Source organism: Streptopelia decaocto (assembly GCF_964273445.1).
Source record: "Streptopelia decaocto genome assembly, chromosome: 22".
Lineage (NCBI taxonomy): Eukaryota > Metazoa > Chordata > Aves > Columbiformes > Columbidae > Streptopelia > Streptopelia decaocto.
Window position 1 is genome coordinate 1378888 of NC_138677.1, and position 14138 is coordinate 1393025.

The following is a 14138-nucleotide window of genomic DNA, read 5'->3' on the forward strand; positions in this document are numbered from 1 at the left end:
AGCCTGGCTTCATGTTCTTTACAACCTCCCTTCAGATACTTGTAGACATTGATGAGATCTCCCTGAGACTTCTCTGTGCCTCTTCATGATCTAAGTGCCCCTTTATTGGACTGTCTCCATTATGCCTGTCTCATACATTTCCATAGTGCAAACACACGGGAGTCACCCTCTGGAGTCACCAGCACACCCACATTCCTGCATCCCTCAAATATCAGCATGGGCCCTGAGCCCATCTCGTAGCCCTGCCTGTGGCCAGGACCCTTTGACCCAGCACCTTGGGCTCCCCCTTTTCCCTGGCATGGCCAGTCTGGTGTTCACTGACAAAAAGATGCACAAAATCAACCACTCATCTCACACTCTTGGATCCCTCAAACGTTACCACAGCTTGGTAGTATCAGTCTGTTGTGCAGCCGTGTGCTGGCCTTGGGCCACCTTACCCATCGCTGGCTCAGACTTTATATACAGCTTTTCCTTCCACTCACTGGCTAGGCCAGTTTGCAATATGCAGACATATTCCACAAACACACATGTGCACATCCAGTTAAATTCAGAAAGGAAACCAAGAAACACACTGAGATCCCTCCCATCACTGGTCCGTTGACCTCCCACACATGCATGTGCAATGTTGTCCCTCCAGTTGCTGACAGCAAGAGAAAGAAGCCCTGTGATATGTTCTTCCTTCTCTAGTTGTTAGTGCACAGCCCTTGCTTACACCCCAGTCCCTCCAGCTGCTGGCACAGAGACCAATAGACCCTGTGAGCAGAGGTCTCCTCTCCAGCTGCTGCACACACCCCAGTCTGTCCAGTTACTGGCACCCAGGTCTCTCATACCAGTCTCTCCAGTTATTTGCATTCACACCTGGGAAGTTACACAGAAGGATGGTTAGGAAAGGATTTCATAAGATGGCAGGGGGCACTCTAGTGGTCAGGCATAGGGCTCATCCCAACAAATGCACTGACCAGTCCTTGCTTAGGTGCAGCTACCACCTTTTGTACTTCCTCCTCTCTATTGCCTCATCAAAACAGACTTAATACAAGATGTGTGCACAGTGGGAAAAATTAGATCCCAGAAATATATGTCCCACAAATGCAGCTGCCACAGCTGTCTTTTGGTCAGGGGAAACACAGGGATGTGTTTTCCTGTTGCCAGGGGAGCCACCGTAAACTCTTCCCTCTCGTTTTTCTCTCTGCCTTTTCTTGTGTCCCTTACCCAGGTCTCTTGAGTCCCCTCTGGGTAGTCTCTCATTCCCATCATCTCTGTCATTATGACTTTGCTTGCAGTTCCACCTGCCTTTCCATGCACGCACTCTTTTCTCTGTGAATTCAGCCGTTCTTATTGCCCTGATTTCAGCCCACTGTCACTGTAACACACTCTCAGATGTCCTGCATTTCCTACAAGATCCTGAATCTTCTCTCACAGGTGTTTGTGTAAACCCCAGCATTAGGACAGACCTGAATTCCACCTGCAAGTGGGATTCAAACCAGAACTTTCTTACCCATCCAGGTGTGAATGGGGCTTCTCTTCCCCCTTTTCCAGTACATCACAGAGACACTTTTCTCCAGGTGTCTCACTTTCTTTGACTCCTCCTTCCCTCTGGCCCATATCTCCTTCAAACATATCCCCCACCCTCTCTCTTCCACAAAGCCTGAGCTTTCCTTGTCACCTCAGAAGGCCTCCCTGGAAACGTCTGCTGTCATGGCCTACAGAGGTGACATCAATGCAGTAATTAGAGCATGTTGGCCCGTCACCATGTTTGCTTTTGTCAGCTTTTACCATGGATGTTCTCAAGGCACAGCTCTTTCCTTTCCAAAACAGACTTATTACCACAAGAGCCGTGTGCACAGAGGGAAAAAAATAGACCCCAGAAATATATGTCCCAGAAATGTAGCCACCAGCACTTGTCTGTTAGTCAGGGAAATCACAGGGACACAGGGACTCCTCCTAGCAAAGCACTGGTGAGTCATCAGAGCTGGAGGAGAGCCATGAAAACAGGGCAACAGCTCCAAGAGTTGAACAGAGACTCTTGTCCAGGGCCTGCCTGGCAGGTGTCGCTCATATGTTGAAACTTTCACTGATACCCAGATGCAGGACTAGGAGGGCATTTTACCTCTTTAGGGATTTTTTGGCAATGAGGTAAATCCAAAGGAGCAGGCACATCTCCTACCAAGAGTCCTCCAACGGCCATCATTGGTGGGCTCTGAGGGAAGAGTAAGAGCTGGACAAGCAGCTGGGATACTTCTCCTGAGTACTCACTTCTGTGTCCTGCTCAGTTTCAGCAGCTCTGAGGTGTTCCTGTGTCTGCTGTGGCAATGGACACTCATGGCAAAGAAGGCCAACAGCAGCCTGAGCTGCAGTGGGAAGAGAGTCAACCAGCAGGACAAGGGACCTGATCCTCCCTCTCACTGCTGGTGGGGCCACCTCTGGAGTGCTGGCTTCAGTTCTGGGCACCCCAGTACAAGATAGTGGTGAGAGACGAGCAAAATGGTGCAGGGACCGAAACATCTTTCCTATGAGGATATGCTGAGAGGGATGGCAGTGTTCAGCCTGGGGAAGAGAAGGCTCAGGGAGAGATCTTGGCAATGTGTGTAAAAAGCTGATGGGAGGAATGAAGAAGAGAATCCTCTCAGTCAGGTGTGCTTGGGATTCCCCACCTCTGCCGTGAGGAGGCTCTGTGGAGAGAGATCAATTACAGCTTTTTGCTCCTCCTGGGGAGCAAACCAGCCCCCAGCGAGGAAGAACTGTCCATGGAGAACTTCTCCTGTCATTCAGAAAGGTCAGGAGAGAGGATCATCTTACAAACTCAGGGGTCTGAGTCAATGTGGGAGTGCGGCTGGTGCCCACGGCGGTGCCGATACAGGGTCGCGCAAGCTCCGTGCGGGACGAGGCGGCCCCGGCGGGCGGAGCGGCAGCGCCCCCTGGCGGGTACAGCAGGACTGTCCCCCCGCCCCCGCCACACCCGCCCGGCCCCCCCGCGGCGGTTCGTGTCCGGCCGCAGCCCCGGCTCCTCTCCCCGTGTCTCCCACGGCGCAGTAATACACCGCCGCGTCCCCGCGCCGGGGCCGTTCGAGCCACAGGGCGCTGGACCGGCGGTCTGCCGCCACCGACAGCCAACCCGGCGGCTCCGACAGCGCTTTCATTCCTTTGTTAGTGAGTGTGAGGAATGCGGGGCCTCGGCCCGGGAGCTGGCGGTACCAGAGGATTAAATCAGTGGTCCGTATATTGGGGTGTGAGCAGTTGATGCTGATGCCGGTGCCCTCGGTGGTCTCTACGGATGGCTCCTGCTGCACCTGGGCTCTGCCTCTGGCCACTGCAGAGAAAGAAGGAAAGACCAAAGATCATCAAAGGTCTCCCAGCTCGGATTTTCCCCAATAAGTGGTTAGGAAGAGTGGCAATGAAACAGAGCTGGACCAGAAGGGATAGGAAGATGTGCCAATGAACAGAGGTTGAGAGTGGTCATGTGCTGGATGTGTGTGGAGTGAGGGAAGAAGCCTGGGGGATTTTGGAACTGATGTACCCAGAGACAGAATGACAGATTCATGGCTGAATAGATGAAGAGGTACGAGAAGTCTGGAGAATGGGTGTGTTACAGTGAAGTGCAGAAGGCTGAATTGGGAAAAAGAATTTAGAGTATGTATGGAATAATGGAGAGGTGCAGGAAAGCAAACTTGCTCCTACAGATATGAAGGAAGCAGAGGGAGATATGAGAGGGTTCTCAGAGAGCAGGAAGAGAAATTATTTATGGTAGGGGCCTGGAGAGATGGGTAAAAAGAGGAGTGGAAACAGGAATGAGGAGAGGAAGAGTAAAGAGCAAAGAGTGAGTGCTATAGTGACAGAGGGCTGAATTCACAGCAATAAGAACTGCTGAATTCACAGAGAAAAGAGTGTGTGCATGGAAAGGCAGGTATATCTGCAAGCAAACTCGTAATGACAGAGATGACGGGAATGACAGACTACCTAGAGGGAACTCAAGAGACCTCGGAAAGGGGAACAAAGAAGGCAGAGAGAAAAATGAGAGGAAAGAGTTTGTGGTGGCTCCCCTGGAAACACCCCGAGCTCAGCCCCGTCCCTCACCCAGCCCTGCCAGCCCCGTGCACCTAGGAGCACCGCAGCCAGTCCCGCCAGCCCTGCGCCCCAGCACCACCGCATCACGCCGCTCTGCCGCCCGCGCCTCGCTCCTCTCCTCTCCTCTCCTCTCCTCTCCTCTCCTCTCCTCTCCTCTCCTCTCCTCTCCTCTCCTCTCCTCTCCTCTCCTCTCCTCTCCTCCCCTCTCCTCTCCTCTCCTCCCCTCTTCTCCCTACAACTTTGCCTCCTAGCAACTGGACTTCGCCCCTCCTCCGGCAAGAAGAAGCCCGCACAGCACCACCTGCAGCCTGGGGCAGCTGCAGAACCCTGACTGAGGAGACCGACCAGCTTCTCAGAGCTGTCTCTGAGCTCAGGGGCTGGAAACAGCAGCCACTGATTTCCTGCAGTTGGCAGTGAGGAGGCTGAGAGCCTCCCTTCAGCTGCCTCTGTGTAGTCCCAGCACTATGCAATGGGCACTTCCCCTCTGTCTACTAGGCACTTCTAGAGATTAGATCCATCTTCTTGTGTTCCTCTAAAAAGCAGTCGTAGAAAGCCAGGAATTATCCCAAGGCATCTCCAAGATGAACAGACCTAGTTCTCTCAACTTCTCCACACATGTCATATTCATCAGTCTCCTAATATACACGGTGGCCTTTGCCAAACTCACTTCAGTGTGTTGATACCCTTCTTGGACCAGTGAGACTACATGTGGCAGCAATACTCCAGATGTGATCTCAAATGGGACAGAGAGGATGGGACACTTTCCTGCACCTGCTGCCAACACTGACCTGCTGTCACTGCTCAGGATCCAGTTTGTCTTCTTTGCTGCAATGGTACAGTACTCTCTGATGTTCAGTTGTGTCTGTCTTAAAGCCACACATTATTTTCTGTGGATCTGCTTCCTAGGCAGCCAGCCCCCAGACTGCATGACTGCATAGTTTGGTACCTAATATGCAAAACCTTGCCCTTGATCTTTTTGATTTCCATGAGGTTCCAGTCAGCCCATATGTCCAGCCTATTCAGGAGCCATGTCTGACAGTTATGGCCCATTCACCTCATTGTGTGTTATCCACAGGCCTGCTGGGAGATCCCCACTTCCCACAACTCATGGTGTTCATGAAAACACCAAATAGTTCTGGTCCTACTACTAATCCCTACTATTAGACCCCACTAACAAGAGTTGGACGGATGGGTTTTGCACTGCGGTTACAACTCTCTGAGCCTGGTAGTACAGAAATTTTTCTACCCACCTTATAATCTTTTCACTGAACTCAGTCATCTCATATTGGGTCATGAAGGAAGTACAAGAGAATCTCCTGAAGGTCTTGTTATACTCTAGGTGCACACATCCCCTGCCTTTCCCTTGCCCACATTGATTTTTATCTCATGAGAAAACAATGAAGTTGGTGCTCAGGTGCACTAGAGCCTCAGCTCAGAAGCAGCTTCATGGAGAGGGGAATCGGCCCTGGCTGAGCTCTTCCAGCAGAGCTCCCTGGCACTGATCTTGCTGAGGTCACTAAAGGGAAGGGGGAAAGCCCTCGACTGCACTGGCTGAAAGTTGGATCCGTGCTCCAAATGACAGACCTTCAGGAGGGGAGGTTTAGAAAATGTACCTACTGAGACACAGACCTTGTTAGAAAGAAGGACAGCAGCTGGCTATTGGGGACTCAATGCCAAATCCGGTGTAGTGGGCTGTGTTCCATCTCAGCCACATTCTACACTTCATTGGAAGCAGATACACTCTGGGATGGCCAGCACATGGTCTACAGGATTCCTCAACCTTCCTCCTTGCCAACAAAGCAAACCTCATCCTTTTGAACTCTCTAGCACTGGGAAGAGCAGCTGTGTCCTGGCCTGGAGATGCAGGGAGGGGAGACTGCCAGCCATGCTGAGGCACACCCAATGTTGTTATACTGAATTAAACCAAGGATTCAAACTGGACTGAAACCATCCTTGTTGCTTCCTGAAACTGGTAGCAGAAGAGTGAGAACTTTGGACAGGCAGCAAAAGTAGGGCTCAGGAGACAGGGGCTGCATTTGAGGGCCTCTCCCCTGGACAGATCGCCAGCAGGCTGGTGCCATCACCACTCAGCTGCACTCAGGCTCCTTCCGACCCTGGGACCCTGCTGCTCTGTGGTGCTCATGGACAGAGCAGTGGAGAGTGTCTCTGCCATGAGCAGCACATTCCCTCATGATCAGTGACACACAAGGACACACACACAGAGTCATGCAGAGTGGCATGGTATTATACACAAATATGTACTTTCACATGTACCCACAACAAACTGTCTGCTTACAAGTGCACGCAGGAAAAGAACATGCATAACAACAACATGAACCATGGTGTTTTAGAAGTCCATGGACTCTGCTGAGGACCTCTGAGGATTGTGCAGTGTTAGGCAGGATGGGGTCAAAACAAAGCAACACAATGCTCATACGTGGGAAGGAAAAAGCAAGGGACAATAGGGGTCACCTGAGGAGGGCAGGAAAAATGAAGGCTTGGCATGTCCTCATGCACAGGAGCCCCTGGGCATCCGATTAAGGGTGGTTAGATCTTCCTGAGAATGGCATTTCAAAGAGCAGCAACAGAGTGACACAAAGTGACATCATTTACCTGCTCTTCTGCTTCTATTGTTGCATTTGTGCCCTAGAAATCCTACTGCCTCTCATCCTAGGGATCAGAAGAAGCCTTCATTGGGAAATGGGCATGGCACAAATCTGGAAATGAAAAGGCAGCAATGCAGGAAACCAAAACACAGCCCTTATCATTAGCTGTGATGATTTGCATTCAAGATGAGCTTGTCAGAAAATTGTTACCTCTGCCAAGGGTGCCTCTGGTCCTGCAGCACTGAATGGCAAGTATAAAAGGCAGCCGAAGTCCCTGCTCTCTCATTGACTTCTCTTGCCTCCTTCTCCTTGGGAACCAGGTAAGTCTGAAGCCTCTTCTCCTCTTTAAAATTGACAGCTCTCATTGATGGATATCTTTGGTGATGTTGGCTGTTTCTTGACATGGGGTTTGCATCTGGGATGTAGCAGGGGGGGCCTTTGGTTTATTCACTAGGAGAGAGCCTCCCTGGGCCAGGGTGATTTTTGTAGGACAATGAAGACTGTGTGGCTCCTGGCACATCTTCCAGCTCCCCACTCAGAAGTGGCCTTGGCTCCTTTTTGACCAGGGAAACCAGTCTGCTCTTCACCCACTCTTGTCTTCTGCTTCTTCCTGATTCTCTCCCAGGTTCTCCTCCACCCTCAAGACATGTCCTGCTATGATCAGTGCCTGCCCTGCCAGCCCTGTGGCCCGACCCCACTGGCCAACAGCTGCAATGAGCCCTGTGTCAGGCAGTGTCAGAACTCCACTGTTGTCATTGAGCCTTCCCCTGTGGTGGTGACCCTGCCTGGCCCCATCCTCAGCTCCTTCCCACAGAACACCGTTGTGGGCTCCTCCACCTCTGCTGCTGTTGGCAGAATCCTCAGCTGTGATGGAGTGCCCATCAACTCTGGCTGCTGTGACCTCTCTGGCATTTCCGGCCGCTACTTTGGCAGAAGGTACCTGCGCTGATAAAGATGCTGGGAAAGGCCCAGGGAGACACCTCAAGGAACTGAAAACATGGTGCTGAACAAAAGATGAAAATATTGGATATGTTTTCAGGAGAGCTGAATGGCTTTACCTTTCTTTCCAATTTCCTTGTTTGTTTCATTTCCCTTTGGCAACAAGGTTTCCCCAGGGAGCATCTCTCTCCACCCTGTGTGGCAGATAGGTGAACATAATGCACAGACTCCCTCTTGGCCAAGGACAGTGACTTCCTTTTGACCAAGGACTGCAGACTTTTGGATTCCTTTGGGGATTCCTGCACTGCTGTCCTCCACTTGGAGTGACTTTGTTTCCCTCTTTTGGCTCATTAAAGTTCTGCTGCATTCAAGCCTGGCGTCTATGTGGTCCTTCCCTCTGTGGACACTCCCCAAGCTGCCAAAGGAGAATGGTGTTACTCTGGAGTGGAAAGGGGGTGAGGGCACAAGGGGATCCTTCTCCATTGATAGAGGAATGGGAGGTTGGGACACTCTGCAGTGATTCCTCTTTTGGGCACCATCACTTGGAGCGGAGGAAGTCATCCCTGGCTGCTCTGCTGCCAGTGACCATGGCCTTGCCTTGCTGTGTCTCTGCACACAAATGCCCAGAAAGGCAGGAGCCCCTGAGGATTCAGCAGCCCCCTGAGCTCTTGAGGAAGGATGTTCCCTTGCTATGGCCAGAGCTGTGCTGGGGTGACAGGGGGTGGGTGTGAGGCTCTAGAAGATTATTTGGCAAGAAGAGTGAAGCCTGGAACAGCCCTTGGGATGGCCCATAGCTGCTGCTGCACCTTCCTCTCCCTTCCATCAACCAATATAGGGGCCATGGCCAGTGGGCATGGGCAGAAGTAGCAGGGAAATTTCGCCCACTCTGCTGAAGGTGTAGATAGTAGAAATTGGAGCTAAACATGTGGGATCTGAGGACAGACAGCACAGAAATGGGGACAGTGAAATGGTGCATTTCTGATGGAAATCAAATTGTTCTGACACCGAACATGAAGGAGAAAGAAAAGATCAGCAAGGACAGGGGTACTGGGTGCACATGTCAAGAGAGATGCAGGTGGGCTCTGAGCTCTTGTATGAATGGATGGAATACCCTCAGGGATGGCCACGGCCTCACCTCTGTCTTCTCCTTCCCCCTCCACTGACTGTTCTAGGGCCATGGCCAGCACACATGGGCACCTAGGGATTGGTGGGATTGGTTCCCCCCATGCAGCCTTAACCACCACCCCTACAAAACCTGGCAGGGCCCAGGACTGAGCAGGTGTGCAAGACTGACACCGTTCACAAATCAGTATTGGGATTAACTACACTGGGTCACACAACAGAGGCCCTGGAAACCCATCACCCCCATGGGCGAGTGCAGTCCAAGAACTGTGACTAACACTCACAGGCCCATCACTGCTCTGTGGTGCCTGGTCATCTGCAAGCATGGCTGAAGCAGCTTTGCTCAGGCCCAGACCTCTAAGGCTCTGTTATGTCAGCATGATCTTTGCTCCAGAAAAGCTCTGTGCAGGAGTTGATCACCCTGGTGCCCTTGAGATGTGTATGTGACAGTGGGAAACACTCAGCAGTATCTATGAATTGTCTGTGGTAGACAACTTTTGTTCATGAGCATCCCTCTTGCTTGGCTGATGCTCCTGGGCACTGGTTTGATCAAAAGCACATCAGAGGCATAATCTAGGAAGAGCCTGAAAAACGTAAACCATCCATCCACGCATCCATCCATGCACCCATACACCTAGGGACTAGAACATATTGCCCTTTCCCCAGCAAATAAGTTCAGATATGGGTAGAGGTCCTTTTCTTCTGGAGGGACAGGTTCCAAAGCCCTTCTCAACATTACCTCTTCTTGCCTGACTGCTGAAATAATGAAGCAGGGTGACAGAGGTTTTGAGGTACTGATCTCATCTCCCTTGCAAACGAGGTTGATGACAGCTCTGTAAGCCAAGCTCTCCAGGCCTCAGTGACACAAAACATCTGTCCTCTGAGCACCCCTGAAGCAACCTCCCAATTTTCAGCCATCCTTCCACAGTTTACAGATGGTGTCCCTACAGAATGTTGGGCACTCTAGGGTCCCACAGCCTTCTGAGCTCAAAATTCGGGCTCAGGCACACAGGGCCTAACAGACCAGGCAAGGTTCCATGCACATTCCTTCTGCTTTAGACTTCAGACAGAGCCACCAACTCTTTCCATCTCTTTGGCCACAGGACACATTCTTACCATGCCCAGAGACCAGGGCCTCACCTCCTCCCACACAAGACCTGCACCACTACCACTGGGGTGAATTGCCAGTACCTGGGTAATCCAGCTCCTCACCCTGCCTGGGACTCCCAGAGTCCTCCACTCTCTCCCTGCCCCACAGGCAGCCCCAGGGCACAAGCACCAATCCTGCCCTGGGGATGGAGTGGAACCTGCAGACACCAGCCCAACCACAGAGTACACGTTGGGACATCCCCCACGGGCACCCAGCTTCCCAGCAACTCCAGCACCCCTGAGCCAGGCCAGGCTACAGCTCTGCTTGTGGAACACTTGTCCCACCATAGGTGTGGTGGGTTGACTGAAACCGCTTGACTCCCTGACACCAGAGGATCTGGTCCTGCCCAAACAAAACCCCTACATTCTGTGGAAGGAGAGAAGGTCCCCACAGAGCACATAGGGAAATGGCCAGGACCAGGAAGAAGGGAGGGGTGGAAGGAAGGTGTTTGAGATTGATACTTATTGCTCATTATCCTACTCTGATTTGATTGGTGATAAATTCAATTAATTTCCCCAAGTTGAGTCTGTTCTGTCTGTGATGATAATTGTTGTGTAATCTCTGTGTCCTTATAATGATTATCCAAGAGTCTTTTATTGTATTTTCTCACCCTCTCTGTTTGGTAGTGGGGGAGTGACAGAGCAGCTTGGTGGACACCTGTCATCCAGCCAAGGTCAACCCAGCCCCAACACACCATGCTCATGCTGGCCCAGCATTATGGTAGAAACGGTCAAACACTTTCTTGGCACACAAAGGAGGCTGCAGCAGCAGACCCACCTGGGAGAAGATGACCACAAATCCCACCGCTCATGCTCCCAGCACGAGCAGGAAGTAGACTTTCTTTGTCAAGATAGAGTGTTTTACAGAGTGGTTTGCATATGGTGATATAGTGATCAAAGAACATGGCTAAGAGGATCATAAACTCAGTCATGCTCATGAAGATGTGGAAAAAATAAAGCAGCAAACAGAAATGATAGTCCTGGTGCCACAAAAAGTCTCCAGCATTTTGGGGACAAGAGTGGTGGTGCAGGAGATCTCAAGGTAGGAAAGTCTGCCAAGGAAGAACTAGCTCAAGATCCTCAGGGTCTGCACACTCCCCACAGTGACAAGGATAAGGCCATTCCCACCATTGTTAGGAGACCTGTGGAGAAGACAAAGACAAGCAAAACCATGTACCACTTAGGGAGGTAAGCGTGCTTAACTATGTTTTTGTTTTATTCAGGGCAACATACTGCTCTGTTTGGAACAGATTTGTCATGTCCAGAGGAATCAACTACCCAGGCTATAGAGAGGAACCAGAGGTGTGCTGGGGTCTGTTGGTGCCAAAGGAGTAAAAGCAACCATGGCTGCAAGGCAAGGTAACCACTTGAGCGCAGATGAAAGTCTGGCCCTGCCAGGGCTGAGGAGCAGGTGGCAGACCACAGTAAAGAGAACATGGCAGAGCTCTGACAAACCTTTCTGGTTTGTTGGAATGGACCTTTGCCATGTAAGGGCTGACTCTCATTGCAACTCTGGTAACTCCTGGGGGCATTGGTTTCTTCATTGCAACATTCCTAATTGTATTGTTTGAATGCCCAAGGATCCTATGAGTTTTATTAAATATGTAGGGTTGAAATCTTTGTGTGTGCCCTTGGGAAGGGAAAAAAAAAAAAACAACTGGGTGGGAGCTGCTGGTGTGTTTTCACAAGGGAGATAAGCTCTGATGAGACACCCACTAAGCTGAGCATCTATTTGGAGCATTTGATATCAATTTATTTGCATCACCATTTGCATCACTGCCCGGTGCTGTGCCTTCATGTGAAAGACATACAGCTGTCACTTTGCCTTCCTAAAATGAAAAAAAGAGCTCAACATCCTTGGCACGGCAGGAGGACAGAGGCAGGAGGAGAACAGAGGCAAGAAGAGGACCAGGCTTGCGTGGGCTGGATGGGAATCGATGACCTCTGCGATGCATTGCTGAGACAATGCTGCAGGTCTTTACAGACAGGCCAGAGGATGCCACATTTCCCAGAACGCTCTGAGCCGTTTCTGGGGAAGCAGGAGAGCCTTGTGGGAAACCCTACTCCCCTCCCCACCTTGCACAGACGATCTCAGACTCCACGTGTAACGCTGCCCAAGCGCGGCTCTTCGCTGCCTTCAGGAGCACAGACGCGCAGCAGCCGTCAATGCGAGGACGTGCTGACCCCAGACAGCGACTGCAAGGAGCACCCGGAGATGCTGATGCCCGTGTTGATGCTGAAGCCGGTGCCGGTCGGGCAGGGGAACAGCCCCGGGGTCGGGCGGGGCTGGGCGGCCCCGACGGGCAGAGCGGCAGCTCCCCCTGGCGGACTCATCATAGACTGTCCCCCCGCCCTCTCTTCCCACGCCGGTCCCACCCACGGCGGTTCGTGTCCGGCCGCAGCCCCGGCTCCTCTCCCCGTGTCTCCCAAGGCGCAGTAATACACCGCCGCGTCCCCGCGCCGGGGCCGTTCGAGCCACAGGGCGCTGGACCGGCGGTCTGCCGCCACCGACAGCCGCCCCGGCGGGTCCGACAGCGCTTTCATTCCTTTGTTAGCGAGTGTGAGGAATGCGGGGCCTCGGCCCGGGAGCTGACGGTACCAGATTATGGACTCGTAGAGCTGTATATTGGGATGTGAGCAGTTGATGCTGATTTCAGTGCCCTCGGTGGTCTCTGCCAAGGGCTCCTGCTGCACCTGGGCTCTGCCCACAGTCACTGCCGAGGAGAAAAAGAAGGAAAAATATCCTCAAAACCTGCTTTCTGCCCGGCCCTGCCTGCTGTTCCCTCGGACAAGTTCTGCTGAAGCAATAAAGAGCATGCAGAGCTGATGATTGGAAATCTCTGCAGAGGCTGGTGACATGTGCAGTAACAGAAGTGCCCATTAATAGTGAGAGGAGAGGAGAGGAGAGGAGAGGAGAGGAGAGGAGAGGAGAGGAGAGGAGAGGAGAGGAGAGGAGAGGAGAGGAGAGGAGAGGAGAGGAGAGGAGAGGAGAGGAGAGGAGAGGAGAGGAGAGGAGGAGGAGGACTAAGTAATGAGTCATACAAAAGACATGGAGGAAACGAAGAAAAAACTGATGGTTGTAAAAAGAATTGAGCGATGACTTGTGTGAGAGAACGTGGCATAGAGCAGATGGAGAGATGGACGGGAGGCAGGTTCGGAGCCAGAGATCCGTGAAGAAGCCAGAGGGGACGACAGCACCGAGGGAACTGCGGGGACATCCCGGGCTCCGCCTGTCCCCCACCCAGCCCCGCCAGCCCCCCGCACCCAGGAGCACCGCGGCCAGTCCCGCCAGCCCTGCGCCCCGGCACCGCCGCATCCCGCCGCTCCGCCGCCTGCTCCTCGCTGCCCCTGCCAGCCCCGGCTCTCCTCTCCCTCTCCTCTCCCTCTCCTCTCCCCTCCCACGCCAGCTCCACCCCGGGGCTGAGTTCCATGCCACCGCCGCTTGGGGCCTCCCCCGGGCTCACAGGGCTCCGGGGCTCTGCACGGCCACAACTTTGCCTCCTGCCAACCGGGCTCTGCCCCTCCTCCAGCAAGAAGAAGCCCGCACAACGCCAGCTGCAGCCTGATGCAGCTGCAGCCCTGACCCAGGAGATGGACCAGCTTTCCAGACCTGTCTCCGAGCTCAGGGGCTGGAAGCAGCAGCCACTGATTTCCTGCGGTTGGCAGTGAGGAGGCTGAGCGCCTCCCTTCAGCTGCCTCTGTGTAGTCCCAGCACAATGACTGTAAGTCGGCTTGTGTTAAAGTGCATGTGAGGACAAATGTGCCCATGAGTGTGCAGGGGTCAAGGTGGTCAGGGGAAGGAGGAGTCACAGAGTCAGAATGTAGGTGAGAAGTGACCTGCAGAAGTTATCTAGATCACCCTTGTCAGTCAGAAGAGATCCCATTAGTGGGCACTTCCTCTTTATCTACTGGGCGGTTCCAGAGACTAGGTCCATCTTCTTATTTTCCTCTGAACAATTAATGGTAAAAACAAAAAAAATCTCCCCTGAGACATCACCATGATGAACAGACCCATTTCTCTCAGCTTCATTTAGGTCAACCACCTAATTGAAACAGTGGTCTTTGTTGAACTCACCTCAGGATGTTGATAACCTTCTTGCACCCAGGAGGTCTAACCTGGATGCAGTACCCCAGCTGTGATCTCAAATGGGACAGAGGGGCAGGATCATTTTTCTGCACATGCTGCCAACAATTTGAATAACACAGCTCAGGATGCAGCTGGTCCTGTTTGCTGCAACGGCACACTGCTCTCTCATGTTC

General features: G+C 52.5%; 2 protein-coding genes across 2 annotated transcripts in view; one reads left to right on the forward strand and one right to left on the reverse strand.

The window, feature by feature from the left end:
• Positions 1-14138, reverse strand: part of LOC309449223 (T cell receptor alpha chain MC.7.G5-like) — a gene marked incomplete at its 5' end in the record, with an annotated part of 441544 nt that overhangs the window by 327735 nt on the left and 99671 nt on the right. The window lies entirely within an intron of this gene.
• LOC309449078 (feather keratin Cos1-1/Cos1-3/Cos2-1-like) lies at positions 7315-7617 on the forward strand (the record flags this gene model as incomplete). Its single annotated transcript, XM_082070988.1, has 1 exon — positions 7315-7617. The coding sequence occupies one exon, from the start codon at positions 7315-7317 to the stop codon at positions 7615-7617; it is 303 nt and encodes a 100-aa protein (XP_081927114.1).